This window comes from Brassica napus, chromosome A10, assembly GCF_020379485.1.
Source record: "Brassica napus cultivar Da-Ae chromosome A10, Da-Ae, whole genome shotgun sequence".
Lineage (NCBI taxonomy): Eukaryota > Viridiplantae > Streptophyta > Magnoliopsida > Brassicales > Brassicaceae > Brassica > Brassica napus.
The window spans coordinates 11,897,033-11,917,459 of NC_063443.1; the positions used below are offsets into that span (position 1 = coordinate 11,897,033).

General features: G+C 33.1%; 4 protein-coding genes across 5 annotated transcripts; 2 read left to right on the forward strand and 2 right to left on the reverse strand.

Annotated features, from left to right (window-relative positions):
• The first annotated feature begins 1,826 nt into the window (after positions 1–1,826).
• On the forward strand, positions 1,827–2,201 carry LOC106420328. Its single transcript, XM_013861185.1, has 2 exons — positions 1,827–1,884; positions 1,936–2,201. Exons 1-2 carry the CDS (start codon positions 1,827–1,829, stop codon positions 2,199–2,201), a joined length of 324 nt encoding a protein of 107 aa, XP_013716639.1.
• A 691-nt stretch (positions 2,202–2,892) lies between these two features.
• On the reverse strand, positions 2,893–4,744 carry LOC106420521 (protein OCTOPUS-like). The gene has a single exon (XM_013861365.3). It carries the CDS (start codon positions 4,601–4,603, stop codon positions 3,071–3,073), a length of 1,533 nt encoding a protein of 510 aa, XP_013716819.3. The 5' UTR covers positions 4,604–4,744; the 3' UTR covers positions 2,893–3,070.
• A 2,336-nt stretch (positions 4,745–7,080) lies between these two features.
• LOC106420241 (calmodulin-binding receptor-like cytoplasmic kinase 1) lies at positions 7,081–10,059 on the forward strand. 2 transcript variants are annotated; one of them, XM_013861098.3, is made up of 8 exons: positions 7,086–7,251; positions 7,755–8,017; positions 8,141–8,418; positions 8,491–8,659; positions 8,725–8,814; positions 8,899–9,009; positions 9,130–9,197; positions 9,599–10,059. In XM_013861098.3, the coding sequence occupies exons 1-8, from the start codon at positions 7,211–7,213 to the stop codon at positions 9,926–9,928; spliced, it is 1,350 nt and encodes a 449-aa protein (XP_013716552.2). In that variant the 5' UTR covers positions 7,086–7,210; the 3' UTR covers positions 9,929–10,059. The 2 variants fall into 2 exon arrangements, with proteins under 2 accessions (XP_013716551.2, XP_013716552.2); XM_013861097.3 differs by having other exon boundaries at positions 7,081–7,251; positions 8,899–9,197.
• A 6,187-nt stretch (positions 10,060–16,246) lies between these two features.
• On the reverse strand, positions 16,247–18,711 carry LOC106420477 (serine/threonine/tyrosine-protein kinase HT1-like). Its single transcript, XM_013861317.3, has 4 exons — positions 18,461–18,711; positions 17,424–18,382; positions 16,900–17,355; positions 16,247–16,781 (listed from the first exon to the last, which is right to left on the reverse strand). The coding sequence occupies exons 2-4, from the start codon at positions 18,144–18,146 to the stop codon at positions 16,491–16,493; spliced, it is 1,470 nt and encodes a 489-aa protein (XP_013716771.1). The 5' UTR covers positions 18,147–18,382; positions 18,461–18,711; the 3' UTR covers positions 16,247–16,490.
• Between the last annotated feature and the right edge of the window lie 1,716 nt (positions 18,712–20,427).

Here is a 20,427-nt window from a genome sequence, read left to right on the forward strand (position 1 = left end):
GAACTAGCTACTGTAATTAATCAAGTTTTTTTCTGCGTAATTAAACAAGTGTTTTTAAATAGCAACTATGGATCTCTTTCTTAGGATCGCTTAGTGTTAGTTTTTTCAATGGATAATTTACGAATGCCAATCAACCATGTTTTTGACTTGATATAAAATCATATTTCTTCACAATAAGGTCCATGACGAGCTAATTAATATAATCGAACAGACTTTTAGACTAAATCAAGCAACACCATATCTTGATTTAATTTCTTTGTAGTAAAACATGCTACTAAAACATAGTAACAAATTTAACAATTTACAATTATAAATTAATAGACTATTACTTAGAAGATAGTGGTTTTGATTGTTTTAAAGTCTTTATGTTCCGAACGGTAGGAATCAATTTAGATCTAATTATAAAATTTATATAATATTGTGTGTTTTAAGTTTATATATTTATATATTTTATCTAAAGTTTATATAAGATAATATCTATATATATGGCCGGATATCGAAAGTATATCAAATATGTGGTCATTGACATTTGACCTGGAAGTTCAATAATTCGTTAGAAAGGTGAGCTAAAAGCTACTTTTAAGTTGTTATATAACAGCTCATCTAATCCAACTATATAATTCTCTCCGAAGAAAGTACAGTGATTATCCGCAAACTTAATCTAATATTTTCTGTTTCAAAATAATATACTCCTAAAAGATTTATATTTTAGGATTTTCATAATTATTAATAAAATATATCAGCTTTTAGTTACGAATACATTATTTTCCGTAATCAACTCTTTCCCACAAATTTTTACCAATAAAATTTTAATAAATACAATTACGTTTTTTAAAGTTTACAATTTACATTTAATTTATGCATTGAAAATATGAAAAATGCATCTTTTTGAAACAATTTTTTTCTTCTAAAACATAGATCTTATAGGAACGGAGGGAATATGTTTTAAAATTTTTAAACATATTAATAAAACATATTAAATTCTAGTTATAAATGCATAATGTTTTGTGATTATTTATTTTTCATAATTTGAAATCAATAAAAGTTTAATAAACAGAAATTCCCTAGGTAACATTTTGTTAAGAAAGTTTTTGTCACAAAAATAGCTCTCAATGAAGAAAATGACCAAAATAAACTTTATTAAATGATAAAAATGTGTTTTTACCCTAGATTTAACCAATCTAGACTTAGGGTTTAAAGTTAAGGGGTGAGATTTTAGGGATAGAGTTTCAAATTTTAAAAAATAAAAAAATAAAAATTAAAAAGTTCAAAATAAAAATAGGCTATTTTAGTTATTTTTAAGGGCTATTTTTGTGACGAAAATTTTAAAATAGCTATTTGAAAGAATTGTCATTTAATAAATATAATCAATATTTTAAAAATCTATAGTTAACTATTATTATTTCATAAAAATGAATTGAAAATAGTATCTTTTTGAAATACTTTTTTTTTTAAACATAGTGTGATTGATGTAAGGGAGGGAGTAAACAATAGCCTAGAACATCATAGAAACGACATCCTATTGGCAATACTACTAAACAAACCCGCAAGGCCGCAACGTCCAATAATTTCGTAAACGTTTGTCAGTCAATGATAGTAAATAATAGTATGGCCCGAAACAAAGTTGACTGGGCCTATATATCTAGAACGACAGGGTTTGCTGAGCTTTCTGTGTAGTCTGGCTAAGCTCACTGATCATACTACAGACGCTTGGTCGTACTCGTAGCTAGCTCGGAGAAGATGGCGCAGAATCAGTTTAATGTAAGCTCATTTTGACTCTTCTTGTTATTTTTGTGTGTGTGACATGAATAGAGGCCTTGAAGTCAATGGATGCCGACAAATACCTTAAGAAGGTTGGACTAGGGCGTGACGATATGTTCTTTTGTAAACAAGTTGGTAAAGCATTGCTATGAACCTACACAATCTTTGGCACAGCGTGGTTGTACAACGAAACTTCTCCTTTAGGGTGGTGGACGTTGAAGCCGAGACAAAAGGAGGAGAGAGAATTGGCTCATTTGTACGAACGGCGTGAGTTTCCTTATCCAGGCCATACAGATGCCATGGAGGATTTTGTTGCAAAGGGAGGAATGGTCGGCACAATGATTGGTCCTAAAAGGATTGTCGAATCCGAAAGTGAAGCAGATAATTATCGGAAAGAAATAGAGAAGAAGAAGTTTGACAAAGAGGCTCAGAAACTGTGATCGGGGATGAGGAATAAGGTCATGACTAGAGTTGGGCATAATATCCGTACCCAAAGTATTTACCCGAACCGACTCGAAAAATAGGTATCCGACCCGGTCAGATCCTGGCTAAATATCCGAATGAGACGATTTTTAAAAACCTGAAATCCGAAACCGAACCTGACCCGTACCGAAAACTGGATGAGTATCCGAACATATCAAAACATATAAATATATATATAATATTATTTTAAATTATATTTATAATAGTATTAATACCTAAAATTAAAATTATAAATCAAATATATTAGTTATTTTAGGTATTTATAGATAAAAATAAATGTTTTGGATAAAAATACTCAAATAACATTATATATATGATTACTTTTAGACAAAAAAAATAATTAATTTAAGTTATATAAATTGAGTATTTTTGGGTGTTAACTGTTAAGGTATTTTAGATAAGTTTGAGTAATTTCGATATAAAATATCCGAACCGAATCAAATAGTTTGGATAAAATCCGAACCCACCCGGATCCGGAAGGATTTGACTCGAATCTGGCCCAGTTTTTTGTAATATCCAAACCGAACCATTTTTCAAAATCCGAAAAAACCTATATCCGAGTGGATAGTATCTATACCCTAAGAGGATGCTTAGGCCTAGTATGATCTCGTTGGATGATCAGAGCCAATATCTAAAAAAAAATCAATCTTTCAACAAAATCACCATAGTATTAAACTTTGAGAACTTTGATCACACATAGAAAGTAGATAGAACAAAGATAAGCATATTATCTATAGAGTAATGGGATAAAAAGTAAACATACATTGGTAATGGCTAATTACAACACAGTACAATCAAATATAATTATCCATCACAGATCATCAGACTAATTCATCAGCCTACTTTTCCCAGAGTTGCTTGTCACATGGCTCTTCAAAGGCGTCAAGTAGAATCTAACCATACCGTTTCTGAGGCTATCCGGCGAGTAAGTACCACCAAGCTTGGCGTCTCTCTGAAGAAGATGATTCTGTTTATCTTCGCACAAGCTTCTCCTTCCAGCCTCAGCACCACCAGCGATAGAGCCATGGAACAGACCATCACAAGAGCTTCTTCCACCTTCAACGCCGTTAACAATAGAAGCACCATGAAACATGCCACCATCACAAGACTTCCTTGCACTAACGCTGTAACTTCTCAAGAGTTTCTCGCTAACATCACCGTTGCTTTCTCCTTTAGCCACTCTCCTAAGCTTCAAGAGAGACTCAGCAAAAGAACCCTCCATTGCATTTCCTCCAAGTTTCAAACTTTGCTCGGTTTTAACTTCTGTATCAGCTTTCCTCTGAATCAACCCCCAAAGATTCCATCCTTTCCCCCATTTCTTTCCAGCCTTCTTCAAACCGAAACCATCCTGCTTCACCTCACCACCACCAGCAACACAACCTAGGCCACCTTTAGAAGCTAACTCTAAGCTCTCCGGTTTGTAGTTTTTGATGGAATACCAATTAGAATCTCTAAGTTCCCTCTCAGTAACAAGCAACTTAGCTCCATGAAACAAACCAACACTCTCAGGTGACAACTTAGCTTTGACTTCCTCAACATCAACCAACCCATGCCTCGATGACCGATCAAAGCTTCTTCTCCGCCGCGAATCCAAGTAGTAATCCCTCGTCTGAGCTGTCCCGCCTGGCTTCTTCTCCTCCTTCTCCGGCGAGGCTTTAGCGTCTTCAGTCACGGATGATAAAGGTACCAGCTTTGGATACGTCTTCCCGATCAAGCATCCGTCCCATGACGCTCTATGCTCCTCGAAAGAGACTCGCCCTGCGTCGAGAGATAATCTAGGATCAACATCACATGAGCGACGGCCAAGAGCTGTTTTAGAGTAAACGTCGCCGTTTTGGGAGTTCTTGGGATGTTGTTTGAGAGAGAGTTTCTTAAGCGTTCTGGTGAAGACAGATGTGAATGAGGAGGAGGAGGGCTCTTTGTCGTTGCTCTTCTTGATTTGGCGAGTTCTTGATTCGAGATCTATAAACTCCTTCATCGTCTTCTTCTCTCCGTCTTCTTCTTCTTCTTCAAGGAGCCTCATACTCGCTCTACCTTCATCTTCTTCTTCCTCCTCTTTCAAATCTGGAATCCGAATCGAGCTCCCTAGCCTCTCTTCTTCGTCGTCTCGGTCGTGGAGAGAGCCGTCGTCACACGATCTGCGTCGTGGCTGGTATAAATCTGCGGCGGATGCGTCACGGACGGAGTGAGAGCGAGCGCGGCGGAGCTCAGGGGCTTGATCGGAAGAGAGAGCTTCGATGGTGGAGAGGCGTTCGCGGAGACAGGTGGCGCAGAAGCCAGTGGTGGGTTTGGAAGTGGGATGACGGTTACAGACGGCGGAGTGACGACGGCGACGGCGCTGGGATTGGTGGTGGGTCATGATGGCTTAGGAGTGGTTTCAGTGAATGGAAGAGAGTGGAGTCGAATGGGTTGTCAGTGCCATTTTTGGAGAGAGAGAGAGAGTGTGGCGTTGTCAACACTATTGAACAACCCCTTTCCCTTGTCTTAACTTAAACCCTTTTTCTTCATTTATATTAAATGAAATAGCTTATTTCTATTTTTAATGTGTTAGTGCGTATTTATGTTTATTTCGTACATTATTTACTTTAAAAAATTTCAATCAAATAACTTTGTCATTGTCATGTATATAACTTTTTCTTTCTTCCAAAATATAATTCTTATGAGCATTTTAAGTTTTAATGAAAATAGTATTTTATTTATTTATTCAATCCATGAAGTAGCTTATTTTTCTTTCTCAAAAAAGCTTAGTTTTATCATTTATTTAGTAATGTTTTCCTTTGATAAAATGATGTTTACAAAATTTAATGAAGAGATTAAGTAAATTAATATGTTGTTGCATACATACTTTTATGCTAAATACAAAAAAAAATGTGTAAAATTTGTTATATTAATTGTGCTGGCTGGTGTAGACATCATTTTCACCATATGCACCTAAGTTATGTTAGTGAATGTGGTGAAAAGGATGTCTACGCCAGCACAATTGTCAGATTTCTCAACATACTTCAAAAAAAAGTTCAAAGAGGCAAGACATATTTTGGTTGCTATAACACTTGTTCTAAGTGAAAGTAATATTGACGTGTACAATCTGAAATGGAGTGTTCGGAATTTTCTAAACTATTGTTGTAAAATCTCCACCAGTTTGAGAAGCTAGATCGTTCTAGGATTCTTGTTCCACATTTGGAATTAATTTTTGTTTTAAAAAATAAGTTAGTGAAGTTAATGTTATTGTTATGTTTTGCAAGAACATAAAAAAAATGGAGAAAAGGAAAATAGTATAATTGTGTCACATGACTGTGGCAGAGAGAAACAAAGGAACATGTGTACAAACGCATCCCATTATGGGTCTGACCTCTGCGTTTGTAGGACGAACATAAAAGACCCTTAATTAGTGAAATCTATAAAATAATTTAATGGATAGACCTAAGAATTATTAAATGGTGAAAACACGTGTGCCACTATAGAGTACTTGTTTGTTTTTTTTTACCTTGGGAGTAAATATTTGGCTGCTTCCATCATTTCTTTGGATTCCCTTCGAATCAGTAAATTAGTTCAATGTCAACTTTTTGTAATTTTTTAATTGGATGTATTAGAGTTTTAATTAGTGGTTGATTTTCATGTAGAGAGATGAGAGCAACAAGAGTTATAGTTTAGTGCAGAAAGATGTAACGTTTGAACAACACCCTTTTTCAAGCTAACGACCTTAATTTTTTTTAATAAAGCGTGTTGTTCATATATTGGATCGTCATTATTTGTATGATTAATTGTGAAACCAGAGAAAACTAACATTGTATTTGAAAAATAGAAACATTTACGAAAAGATGAACTAGACTTTCGCTTACAGTGAACAAGAAGTCGTGATAATATCCTATTTTGTGGCGTTTACCTAAGATATAAGGGAGTAATTTTCTCTAAACTTGTGTGGGTAGCAACGACCGACGAGTGACATAGAGATTCGGAGTTACGACAAGTTCCCAAAGAGTGTGTTTTGTTCTTTTATTAAGCAATAAAACCATAGCAGCAGGTCCCAAAAATACACCAGCCATTATTTTGTCTGAATGTGATTGTACTGTTTTTTCTTTGCCCCTTTCTTTCCGATAGGTATTGGAATTTTCCGACGACTTCGTCCACCAACGGACAAAGATGGCTAGATGAAAGTGTAATTTTACAATGCTAATCCAAACCTATATGAAAATTTGATAAGTTGATTTTTGGTATATAAACAACTCTGAAACAAACCTAAATGAATATATGAAAATAAGTTAAACTGATTTATAAGACACTAAGTTACTAACCATGATAGACCGATCCAATTTTTCCCCCAAAGATAGACCGATCCAAATAAATTCAATTTAATTTTAATTAATTAATTCATAAACAAAGAAGAACTGTATTTTTGTGAGGCCAAGGCCGTTCGTTATTCGGGCCCAATAGGATGAAAAATAAACCCATTTCTGGTTGTTTGTTCGTCGGCCGGAGCACCGAGCACGATCGCGGGGAAAGAATGACCAACTTTAGTTCTTATTCTTTCTTTCTTTCTTTCCTTCAACCTCGTTTTATTTTGAAATGACATCACTATGTCCTAATATTCATAGTTCTTTTTCTTATAGTGCACCTTTTCGTTTCAACCTAGCGTTTGAAGTGACCAGTGAGAGTTGGTTTTCCTAATCGTTTAGATGACTTGTGGCTAAGATATTTTCCACGATGGAATGATCATTCATCACTAACTATATATGTGGACCTTTCTTGCCAGCTCGATCCACCACTTTGGACTTGTTGGTGGATCATGTAGACAACTTGCAGCTTTAAATAGAACCATCTTTTTTTTTCCTGTGTAACAAACAGAAACAAGATATATCCGCTTTGTAAATAGAAGATCTTAGTTTGTCTCCTCTTCTGATTCTCCATTGGATATATTTAAAGTAACTAGTAAACACTTCATGTTCATAAATAAAGAAAAATACTTTAGATGCAACATGAAGTCTTCTTCTACATCAAATTAACATGGAGGTATTTATTTATTCCGCTACTCCTATTACTTCTTACTCTCTCGATAATTTGTTTATAGGATTTAGGTTTGTGTGACTTTTTGCTCTTTGTCATTTTCTAGTTTCAAGTCTTCTTGTGTGGAAAAGTCAAAAGTATACAAAAAAAATCAGCAAATCAATCACTGCGCATTTTCCATTGACTATGAAAATAGAATAACAGAAAACTTGCAAAGACCAATCAAGCTCTTTGAATCAGTCTACAACACATTAAAGAACACTTATATATATATACATGTTAATATTATCTGTTATCAGACAATAACCGGATGATTATGCGTATATTATATGAACACGCATATATTTTTTTATATATATATATATATATTTTTTTTTTTTTGTCAACCGCATATCTTTATATATAACATAAGAAAAAAGAAACTTACATGACTGCCACAAACTTTCTTTCTTGGACTTATGGACATAAGAAATAATATTCACTTTTTTCCTATTACCATGTCTCCTTAGACATACACCAATGAGGAGCAGAACCCCAACGCCTCTCCTCTCTCCAAATGGAAAGCCTCAAAAATCTGTTTCTGAGTATAACTGGAGTGATGCAGGAGCTGTTGCCAAGGTAAAGAATGTCTCCACCATCGGAGCTATCAAACGTGCAGCCAAGAAAGTAGTAGGAGTCTTTGCTTTTATTTTCACAGGACAGAGAAAGCTAAAGCCTAGAGAATGTCGATCTGATCCTGGAGACTGCAGCAACCTTGATAGAGAATCAACATGTAAGCATATGTAGATGTTTGATCAAATCGTTTTCTTGAATCAAGAACATGCTTTGAACTCTTTAAAGCACTTTGTGATGTATGTCTTTTGATGGATGAGATTTGTTTCTGTATATTGTGCAGTGTCAGGGTGGTCTGGTTATTCTACACCAAGCTCTTATGGAGGGTCAAAAGTTTCAGGTCAATATAGATTTTCTGGTTCAAGATTCAAAAGTCCTGGCAGAGACTCTTCTTCTAGCAAGAGTTGGCACCATGGCCCAGTAATCTTTTCTTTTGCGGAGCTTCAGAGAGCAACTGCAAAATTTTCAACCGTTCATCAGATCGGAGAAGGCGGCTTTGGAACTGTTTTCAAAGGAAAGCTTGATGATGGAACCTTTGTTGCTATCAAACGTGCAAGAAAGGTATGAGAGATTGAAATCTTGAATACTTATTCAGAGAAAAGAAAAGATCTAAAACTGAAAATTATGTGGCAGAACAACTATGGAAGAAGCTGGTTGCGAGAGTTCAAGAATGAGATATACACTTTGTCAAAGATCGAGCATATGAATTTAGTAAAGCTGTATGGATTCTTGGAACATGAAGATGAAAAGGTTATTGTTGTGGAATACGTTGGCAATGGAAACCTAAGAGAACATCTAGATGGTAAGCTACAAGAGGTACTTTCCTTTTATAGAATAATCTGAACTTAAAGAAGTGTCTCAACGCAGGTTTACGAGGTAACCGCCTTGAAATGGCAGAACGTCTTGAGATAGCTATTGATGTAGCTCATGCTTTGACCTATCTCCACACATATACAGGTACACTTTGACCTCTTCTCTGTTTTTTTTTGTATCGATCTTGAAGTGTAACTTTAGTGACAAGAAACTATCATCTATATGCAGATACTCCAGTTATACATAGAGACATTAAAGCATCAAATATTCTCATCACGGAGAAGCTAAGAGCCAAGGTGGCAGACTTTGGATTTGCTCGTTTGGTTTCTGAAGATCCAGGTGCTACTCATGTATCAACTCAGGTCAAAGGATCTGCAGGCTATGTTGATCCAGATTACCTCAGGACGTTTCAGCTATCAGACAAGAGTGATGTTTACTCTTTTGGTGTTTTGCTTATAGAGCTTGTCACTGGAAGACGTCCCATTGAGTTAAAGAGACCACGCAAAGACCGCCTCACGGTTAAGTGGGTAAGTAACGTTTTCTCTCTTCAGTATCATCATCGCGAGAGTTCAAGTCTCAACGCGAACTAACTTGAACAAAGTAAAGAAACTTAAAGGAACAAACGAATTGAGTCAAATACCCTTATTCTATAAAAAATATTGATAATGTGTAAATAAATTTTATATTGATAATGTGTAAATAAATTTTCAATCCATTGCATTTGTATTTATATTAGCTCCAAAACTTGATTTCTTTTTCTTTTTAAGAAAACATCCTTATTCTGTAAAAAATATTCTTTCTGATCCTAAAAGACATACCATACTAGTGCACGTCACCATATGCTTTTTAACTAGTGCAAATAGATATAAGACACTTCCAAGATTAACACCAAAGAGATATAACTCGTTTTTTTTTTAATTTTGTGAAGGCATTGAGTAGACTCAAAGACGGTGAAACTGTTCTTGTTATGGATCCATTGCTCAAGAGAAACCGAGCTGCAATAGAAGTGGCTGAGAAGATGTTGAGACTGGCTAGAGAATGTGTTGGTCCAACGAGAGGTACACGCCCGGCTATGAAAGAATGTGTGGAGAAGCTGTGGGGTATAAGGAGAGATATGAAAGAGACAATTCTCGTTTCTTCCCCTTCTGTTTCTTCGTCTTCTTCAGCAACACATAGCTTCGTTGGTCGTGATTCAGACAGATATGCATTGCCGAAGATTATAGACGATGAGAATAGCACTGAGTTACTCTCTCCTTGACGACACCAATTTGTAAAAACATACTCTTTTTTCTTTGTTTTACCTACGATGAATATAAATACATACATGAAGACTGTAAGTTCTTTTCTTTGTTTGTTATTTGATTTTTATATATTGAATACATTCATATATATGAGACTCGGAAGAGGAAAGTCAAAACTTTGTACTATCATTAATGATGAGCAAAACATATGATAGAGAGAATCATGCATCGGTGGCAGAGAAGATTTTCTTTTGCATTCTTTATAATAAAGACTAGGTGACCGGCTGTGCGGGCATAAGAACATGACCGGCCCGCATCATGTGTTCTCTCTCGGTCTGTACCTTACGAGAGGGAACACAATAACGTCAGTATGAAGAGGCAGATATTGTGTGTATGTATAATTGCAACGTCACAAAATATTTTGTGTGTTTACGAAGATACTTTCATTCAAAAAATAGAATAAATAGTGTATAGTTTTAGAAGTAACAGATTTTATATTATCATTAATTAGAATTGTATTGTATATGTTTCGTAATTCTTTATTTTAGGTGAATAATATTATTTTTCCATAAATAATAAACAAACATTTATGTAGACATATTAAAAGAAAATATAATAAAAATCAAAATATTATCCATAACTAATATAAATTATGAAGTACATTTCTCGATAAAGAAAGCAAATTCAATTAGAAACTTGCAAAAAATTAAATAAATTTTGTAAGCAATTTGACGGGTTAACATTATTTGATAGATTTATAAATTTCTAAATTTTATTGAACATGAAATAATATTAAATTGACATACCGTCATCGGTCTCCTTATTCATCACAATCCATCTAGCAAATACAAAAAATAAATAATTGCAACAGTTTATTTATTTTAAAATTTGTATTTGAAGAAAAAAGTAGATTAAAATTACGTACCGTGACTACGAAATATTCTGAAAAACTTGTTTGTAGACAACATTTTTGTCTTCGGCTTCCCTTCTTTATTTGGATTTTTAATCCAGATCTCGACTTAACTCTTGAAAGTGCAACATTGCCTTGCATTTTGTAAGCATTTTATAAATTATTTTAATATTATGATAAATTTATTCTTTAAACAACGATAAATAATTTAAAAATAATATTAATAAACATTTTTGGATTTTGTAATATTTAAAATAGTGATTATATAGTTATATTCGAACATAATTCATCAAGTAGAGTATAAAACTATTATAATTATCTTATATAAAATTTCGTTCATTGTATTTTGTAGTTTATAAATATTAAAAGTAATAAATAAAACATTATTAATCTTTCTATAATTTCGAGAATTAGTTTCCATAAATTGTTATTTGTAGTATTCGTTAGATTATATGGCAAGTGATGTTAAATGATTTTAGACTTATCTTAAATTTTTAGATCAAAATTAAATAAATAAAAATTAAAAACAATCGACCAATCAAATTATAACAATTTCTTGAAACTTCACCTATGAACCCCAATCTGCGATAGATCAGTCCACGAGATTCACAAAAAAAATTTAAATCCCTTACAGGTTGGATTACTTAAACGTAGATTTGTCAATTTGACATATATGCACCATGTTGGTAAGTTGACCACGATTATTGGTGGAACTAATATCCGGTCTAATAAAAAAAGGTAGCAGGTTCGATTATTAATTTTCTAGGTTTTTTGACTGCTTTGAAAATAACCTCATGAATTAAATAAAAAATGCATAAAGCTAGCTTACTTATAAGATAGTATATTCAACAAAAAAAATGATATAAGATAGTATTACTAAATGATACTATGTAATACTTTCCCCGGACTATATTCAACAAAAAAAGAGAAAGTACTAAGGAACCTCTTCAATATGGCGAAGCTTCTCAGCATGTTCAAGGTCTTCTGGATCACTATCACTCTCACGACCTGGTCTACATATAAAAAAAGAAAGACCATATTGTCGTTACCAGTATTCAACACATGGAAATGATAGATCAGACATGCTTTTTGGAGACAAGACACAAAGAGTTGAGTTCATGGTTATACCTTATACGGGGAACTAACATTCTTGTTGCATCTAATAGGTCTTGCAACTGGACTGCACTTTTTAGTTTTGTCTACAAAAAAGAAAAAAAAATATATAAAATGAATCAAGGCTCTGATAAAAGATGGATGACAGAAAAGCTGGAGCCTCTCGCACCTCAGCTCTTGGCTTTCCACCATTGTACTTCAGCATCAAGTTTAACAGTTTCTCCTCTGTAACATTTAGTTTCACCTTCTGTTTTGGAGTTCGATCGCCACTGTCATGTAATAACAAAATTTTAACAGATAGAAGTATAGAGGAGATAAAGGTGATTTATATGCTAAGAAAACATACTGTCGAATAACAGCAATGACACAACGTAGCTCTTCTGAGTTCCCATTGCCTTGGCGGGTTAGTCCTTTATTAGGCTGTACATGTTTATTGAACTTCCAAGGCAAAGTGGGTGGCAGAGTCGATAAAGATGAGGAGCCTTTGCGTCTAAACACATTTTTCTTAGCACACAAGCATCATTGTCGTAATACCTTAATAGTATGAGAGGAAAGATTTGTGAATAATATTTTAAAGAATGAAAAGAAAATGTTTGTATTCTAAGACCTTGGGTGTCTCTTATATATATACAGTCGATTTATTTCTCATATTAATGACGCACAATATTTTGCACAATAAATAATGAAATCGTTTAAAGAAAGATATTAAATGTGTATTGTCAAAAAATGATTTACATATGATATGATTTTAACTTGCGCAAGTAATCCATATAGAAAGGTAAGTTATTAAAAACAAACAACCTAATTAGAAACATTAAAATATTTTGTAAGCAATGTAATAAATATGATATCAACATGCGCAAGTTTACCGTTTGAATAATAAGGAAATTTTTTAATATTTGTCTTAATTCTAAATCTTGCCCAAGGGTAAACTAAATCGATAATATTTAATGATTTCAACTTGCGCAAGTAATCTATATTGTGAATAAGTGATTTGCATATTTAATGATTTCAACTTGCGCAAGTAATCCATATTAGAAAGGTAAGTTATTAAAAACAAATTTTGTCAATAAGTTATTTGCATATTTAATGATTTCAACTTGCGCAAGTAATCCATATTAGAAAGGTAAGTTATTAAAAACAAACAACCTAATTAGTAGGGGTGGGCACTTTACCCGATATCCGAAGTGGCACCCGAACCCGATCCGAAAATGCATGTCAAGTTTTTTATTTAAAAAATTAACAAAAAGTTACATCCAAATTTTTCTAAAAAATAACTAAATTAATGCCTTTTTAGTTTTAAATTTTTATATCCAAATCTATTAACCATTCAATCTATTAAAAATAAAAAATTAGTTAACTGAAAATTATATTTTTAAATATAAGAAACTTGAGAAATGAAAATTTTAATTATTTTTTTTCAAAATCTAAATATCCGAACCCGATCTGAAATAACCGAATCCGAACTAAAAATACCCGAACCCGGCCCGAAGTACAGAAATACCCGAATGGGTTCTACACCTCTATACCAAAACAGTCGAAAATCCAAAATACCCGATCCAAACCCGAACGGGTACCCGAACACCCATCCCTACTAATTAGAAACATTAAAATATTTTCTAAGCAAATATAATTAATATGATATCAACATGCGTAAGTTTACTGTTTGAATAATAAGGAAAGTTTTTAATATTTGTCTTAGTTCTAAATCTTGCCCAAGGCTAAACTAAATTGATAATTATTATCCCTTAGCTATATATGAGCTTAACGAAATCGACAATAGTTTTGGGCTTGTCTACATAAGCGATTGATTAAAATAAATGAAAAATAAAATTCAAAAAAATTGACCAATAGAATTATAACAATTTTTCTGAGAAGCTCTATATTAATGCCATGTCAGCAGAAATCACTAAAGTGACTTCTTTTTTAATGTATACTAGGATAAGACCCGTGCCTTGCGCGGGATTAAGTTATTATTTTTATTATATTTTGGAGAATGAAACAATAGTTTGGCTTCATTTGGATTACGGGTGTTCAATCCGGATATCGGGTTGGTTTCGGTTCGGTTCGGTTTTTTCGGTATTTGGTTAGTAAAATATAACTACTATTCTAAATCCATATTTACTTTGACTTTAGTCTTTCACATACTTTTGAAAGATTTCAACTGGACGACTAAATTGATCATCCAATCTTGTTGCTTTAAATCATTAGTGTTTATATATATATATATATATATATATATATATATATATATATTATTTAGTTTGAATATATATATATATATTATTTAGTTTGAATATTTATTAAATAAAAATTCATAAATCATTTGTAACTTATTATAACAAAAAAATAATCTATTGATCACAAAATTTTCAAAGTGGGAATATTCAAATTTCTAATAATATATAGACGTTTTGAAAAATTCAAATATAACATATAAGAAAAAATATAAATGTTTTTATTATATATTTAATGTGATTTTTAATATCTTTCAATAATATAAAATTAAAAAAAAAAGAACTAAGATACCAAAATTGTTATCAAATATTTATTATTCATAATAATTAATTTTCATATATACGTTAATCATATTAGGTAATTTCGTAGCTTCTAATTAAGGAAAGTGCAAAAAAAAATTTGGTAGATTATTTATCAATTCGATAGTTAGTTTAATAAAAAATATAATGTAAGTCAAGATGGACCAACCTATTTTTCTAAGAATAGTATGTTTTATATAGTCATTTATTAAATGAGAATTTATAATCATACAGTTCTATGATCATTCATATCATTTTATAACTGAATATTTAAATCATCGATAACAAAATTTTCAATGTGAAATCTTTAATAAGTTTATAATTTATAAATGTTTTTGAAAATTCATTGAAAGTATTAATATTAAAATATTTATGTAATCTTATGGTATATAGTATAATCTATATATATATATATGTTTTATTATTAAATAATATTTTTTACTCATATGGTTTTAAAATAATGTGTATCTTCTTATAATATTAAATAAAAGTTCATATTAATACAATTTTATGATCATTTGTAACTTATTATGACAAAAAAAAAAATCTATTGATCACAAAATTTTCAGAGTGGGGATCTTCAAATTTCAAATAATTTATAGACGTTTTGAAAAATTCAAAATATAACATATAAGAAAAATTAAAAATGTTTTTATTATATATTTAATGTGATTTTTAAATATATTTTAATAATATAAAATTAAAAAAAGAACTAAGATACAAAAATTGTTATCAAATATTTATTATTCATTATAATTAATTTTCACATATACGTTAATCATATTAGGTAATTTCGTAGCTTTTATTTAAGGAAAGTGCAAAACATTTTTTGGTACGTTATTTATCAATTCGATAGTTAGTTTAATAAAAAGTGTAATATAAGTTAAGATGGACCAACCTATTTTTCTAGAAATAGTATATTTTGTATAGTTATTTATTAAATAAGAATTTATAATCATACGGTTCTATGATCGTTCATATCGTTTTATAACAAAATATTTAAATCATCGATAACAAAATTTTCAATCTGAAATCTTTAATAAGTTTATAATTTATAAATGTTCTTGAAAATTCATTGAAAGTTTTAATATTAAAATATTTATGTAATCTTATGGTATATAGTGTTTAATATATATATATATATATATTTATTATTAAATGATATTTTTTACTCATATGGTTTTAAAATCATGTGTATCTTCTTATAATAAAAATGTTAAACCATTGATCATTAATTTTTAACATAATAATTTTAATAGTTTTAGTCATTTATTGTCGTTTTTAAAAATTTAAAATATAACATATACGAAAAAATCTAAATTTTATTTTTATAGCTAATTTGATTGTTTAATTTATTTTAATAATATAAAATTAAACAAAAAATGATGAAGGAGATATACATTGTTATCAAATTTTTATTATTAAACTCATTAATTGTCATATATATATTAGTCATTTATGGTAATTCCGTAAGTTTTATTTAAGGAAAAAAAATATCATATCATATCATTATATCATATAGTTTGACCAACTTATGTATCTAACAACATATACAAATCGAATGTGGACCTACTTATTTTTCAATTGAATGTAATTGACTATCTAATTGAGTGCCACCTATGCATTGGGACCTCTTTTAATTAATACAAAATTGAGGTTATATCTTTTCAAATGTTCCTCAATTAATATATAAGGGATGAGGATTTGAGAAAATCGGAATTTACATTTTTTTTTCATTTACAATAATTTTGTGTCAACTTGCAAAAGAAGAGATCTGTTCTTATAAAATTATTAATGATTGAAATAGATGGGAAGAGTCTTGACTAGTATATTGGATCCCATAAACATCAAATTACAAACCATTCCCCTGTTTGATTGTCATTACACAACATATCCAGAGGAGATGAAAGATCACATCACAACCCACAAAAACAGGACAGGACAGGACAACACAGCACAACACAAAACCCTTTTGTATATTATATATAAAATTTACAAAATGAGACTCTTACACATCTCTCAAGCGAATTTAGGCTTAGGCAAGACCGCCGAGCCACCAATGCCGCTGCTGCCTCCGTGGACTGGTCCAAGCTTCTGAATCCAATGTTTCAGACCTTTCCTAGGGTCCTTGCAGATCTTGTTTGAAGCCAGATTCAAGTTCCCTTCACGTTCCAGTGAAGCCTCGAACTGTTCAAGCACTTTCACTATCTGCCAGAAGTCGGGTCTCTTATCCGGTGCAACCGACCAACAACGCTCTATCAGAGCCTTCATTGCTGCTGGACAATCTCCCGGGATAACTGGTCTTAGGTTCTGAACCAAAAGATCAACATTTTTCAGGTTATAAATGGTTGAAACAACTGAACAACAAAGGGCTTTAACAAGATAAAACCATTAGACAGATAGTCAGGAGACACGCAGAATGTTTTACCTTGTCAACTACTGCAAAAGCAGCTTGAATAGGATTCATGTCCTCATACGGGGTTGCTCCAGCTACCAATTCCCATAAAAGAAGTCCAAAGCTGTAGACATCAGCCTTTCTCCCATGAGGTTTCCGTTTTATCATTTCAGGTGCCATCCACCTATAAGTCCCTGGATCATCAGCCAACATATCACAGTACTCCTCCTCGCATGCAATCCCAAAGTCAGCAATCTTCAGTTGAAAGTCTTCGTCGATCAATACGTTTTCTGGCTTTAAATCCCGATGAACTACATGTCGTGAATGAATATATTCCATTCCTCTTGCAATATCCAGACCAAACTCTATCAGCTTTTTCAGAGGAAGAGACCTATTCTCTGGCTTGTGCAGGTAAGACCTTAAGGATCCTTCAGGTAAATACTCAGTGAGGACACAATATACAGGATGATCTTTATAAGCTCCCACAAACTGTTTAAAACAAGAAACTACAATTAAGCACAAACCATATACTGGTATAAAGAAGATAGTGGAATCACCTTAATAACATTAGGATGGGACAACCGTGACAAAAGGGTGACTTCCTTGGTAAACTGTTTCTCTAAACGAGCACCCAAGCATCCATTCTCATCATCATCAGGGACAGTGATAAGCTTCACAGCAACAGCTCTATCTTCATACTTCCCATGGTAAAGCCTGCTATGTAACCCATGAGCAAACTTAAGCCCAAGTAACAGCTTCGACATATCAACACGGTACTCTTCCGCAGCTTCCGAAGCGCTAACCTTACGACCACCATTGCTCAAAAGCTTAGACCATCCAGTGTTGTCCTTCTTGCTCTGCGTCTTCACCCTCTCCTGGATTCTCAGAGTGCTTAGATCTCTGATGGGAACTGATGGGGACTGCAAGCTGATCGATCTCCTCTTCTCAAAGGTGTCTTTACGGGAGAACTTGGGCTTCATTGCCTTCTCCGAGTCCACTCTTCTTGGATGCGGAGTAGAGAATCTCTTACGCTCAGACTTAGCTTCCTTGAAGACTTCAGGAAGAGGCGTCTGAGGAGAGGGAGAAACAGACCTCTGCTTGTTGGTAACAGGGTTTATCTGCACTTCAGAATCAACTGTGGAAGGTGTTGTATTGAGTCCGGGGAGCTTCTCTTGGCTAGACTTAAAAGAGAGAGAGGACAACTTGGAGGAATCAAGACGATGAGAAACCGTTTGAGAAAACTTAGTCCTCCTAATCCAAGAAGAAGCCTCTTCATCCATCTCCAACAAACTCCAATTACAAAACCAACTAAAAGAGACCTAAGATAAAACCTTTCTCAGACTACAAAAAGTCGTATGAATGATTGAAGCAAACCTCAAAATGAGATGACTTGCAATCTCCAACAATCTCAAAACTCAATCTTTCCTCTTCAATCTGAGATAAGCTTCCTATAAATTAATACTATTCTTCACAAATCGCCGGAAATCCAGAATAGCTACCGATCATACGCCTCTTCCTACATCAATACTCGGAAAAATCAAATCAGCAGGCGAGAAGATGGATCTATTAACGAATTAGGAAGCTAAAATGTTACCTTGGAATCACGAAGCGGGAGATCAAGTACAATCGGAATCACCGGCGACTTGAAGCCGGTGGAGGAGGAAGAAGAGATCGATGGGAGAAGTCGAGAGAAGCTTAAACCATACGACGCTCCTTGGATTCTGAGAAGACGTTGTTCGTTTGACGAATCAACAACTCTTTTTTTAGAATGATTTTGATTATTTTTTTATTTTATTTTTAGTTTTCACAGATTCAAGGTGGAGAAAAGAAAATTCTTTGGAATTTTGAGGAAATTACGTTTAAACGACTGCGTATTTGTCTGCCTGTCACCATCTCTGATATGCTTTTATTAATATTCTATATCCGGTAGAGAAGCTTAAATTATTGATTTTTTTTTATGTTAAAATTAAATTTAAAGGCTTGGTTTTAGCCCAATAATGACGTTCTCGGCCCACGTAACTGCCCATACAGAGACAAAGCTGGAAGCCTGAGGATGCATGCATGCACGCACGCTCTGTTCCAATTGGTAAGTTCCTTAACCATGGAGGCTTAGGGGAGGATGCTTAAAAAATAAGAATAAAATAATGGATGGATCCCACCATTTTCGAAAATAGGGGTGCTTCTAAATAAGCAGCGCGATTTTATGGAGGATTTTCAACTGTTCGCGGATCCCACTACCACGTGACGGTTCGTTATTGGTGGATTTTAAAAAAAAATTTAATCAGCGAAAAGAAAAATAAAAAAATAAAAAAATAAGCACCCCATTTCAGGTTGGGAGCACTTCTATACTTTTATAGTAATTGTTAAAGAAAAAAAAATTAGTTGGGGGCACATGCCCCGTACGTCACACTCTGCATCCGCCCCTGGTCCCGAAACCTCTATTTTAGTTATTACGAAGCTGTGGAAAGCACCATCAAATTTATACGTTTTTAAGATCTGGATTTGTTTTTCAGAGAATATAAATTCTCACAGATTATAGAATATAACTTTATTGAAAGTTTCAAAGTACTGTTGTGCGTTCATCGTGGTTTTTTTTTTTTTGACTAAAGGCTTTCAATTAAAAACATAAACGATTACAAGATAAGGTTACAAAACCTTAGAGTTTGGTAAAGTTTGCATGAAACATATTTCATGATAAGATAAGTTTCAAACCAAATGCTATTAGGCCGAAACTAGAAAGAACCAAAGAAATGAAAGAGAGTAGCTAATGAGAAAATCCACGATCACGTCGGCCACGTTTACCTTTCCCTTGTATTGTCTTCCATTCCAAGTCTTGAAATTTGATAGGAGGTTTTGTCTCTCTCCCACCCCTTGTCAAGCTGAGAGAGCTCATATGCTCTGACTCAACTTCATCCACTTCTTCTAGCACAGTGATGTGGTACATGTAGAATTATCTGTCAATCCAACTGATACGTAGAAAGTTTCGTCGTGAAACTGTACGTGAAATTGTTTATCAATAAAATGTATTATAAAAAGCTTGAATGATCACAATTCACAGCTCTTTTCAAAGTTGAAGAAAGATCCACGCTACTCGTATATCATATTCACTTGCATAACTCTTCCAAAGTAGCACCAAGAGATGCTTGGAAAGGAAGTAACATCTTCCCTTCAGGTTTACATGTAATGTATTTAGTGATATAAATTGGTTGGCAGAATTTCAGTTATTGTTTCTTCAGTTTAAATCAACTAAGAGACTTGAACCAAGGCTCGAACCTTTACACACATGACACAACCAACCGAAAACTAAATATAAGAAGAATGAGTATTTTTTATATAATGAAAACAAGCGTACAACAACTGGATAATTGAAATGCAATGTCTTCTAACCAAAGCAATTTTACACTACAATATCTAAAATCTTGATCATTGCTCAGACTCAGACCTTTCTTGGGGGCGGAGAGTAGCGTACTGATCAAGTGAGTCCTGGTCAATCCACGGCGTATCGTAAATCATCATAGTGTCAACATCTTCTTCCATAGGCATACTCGAAGTATTCATCGT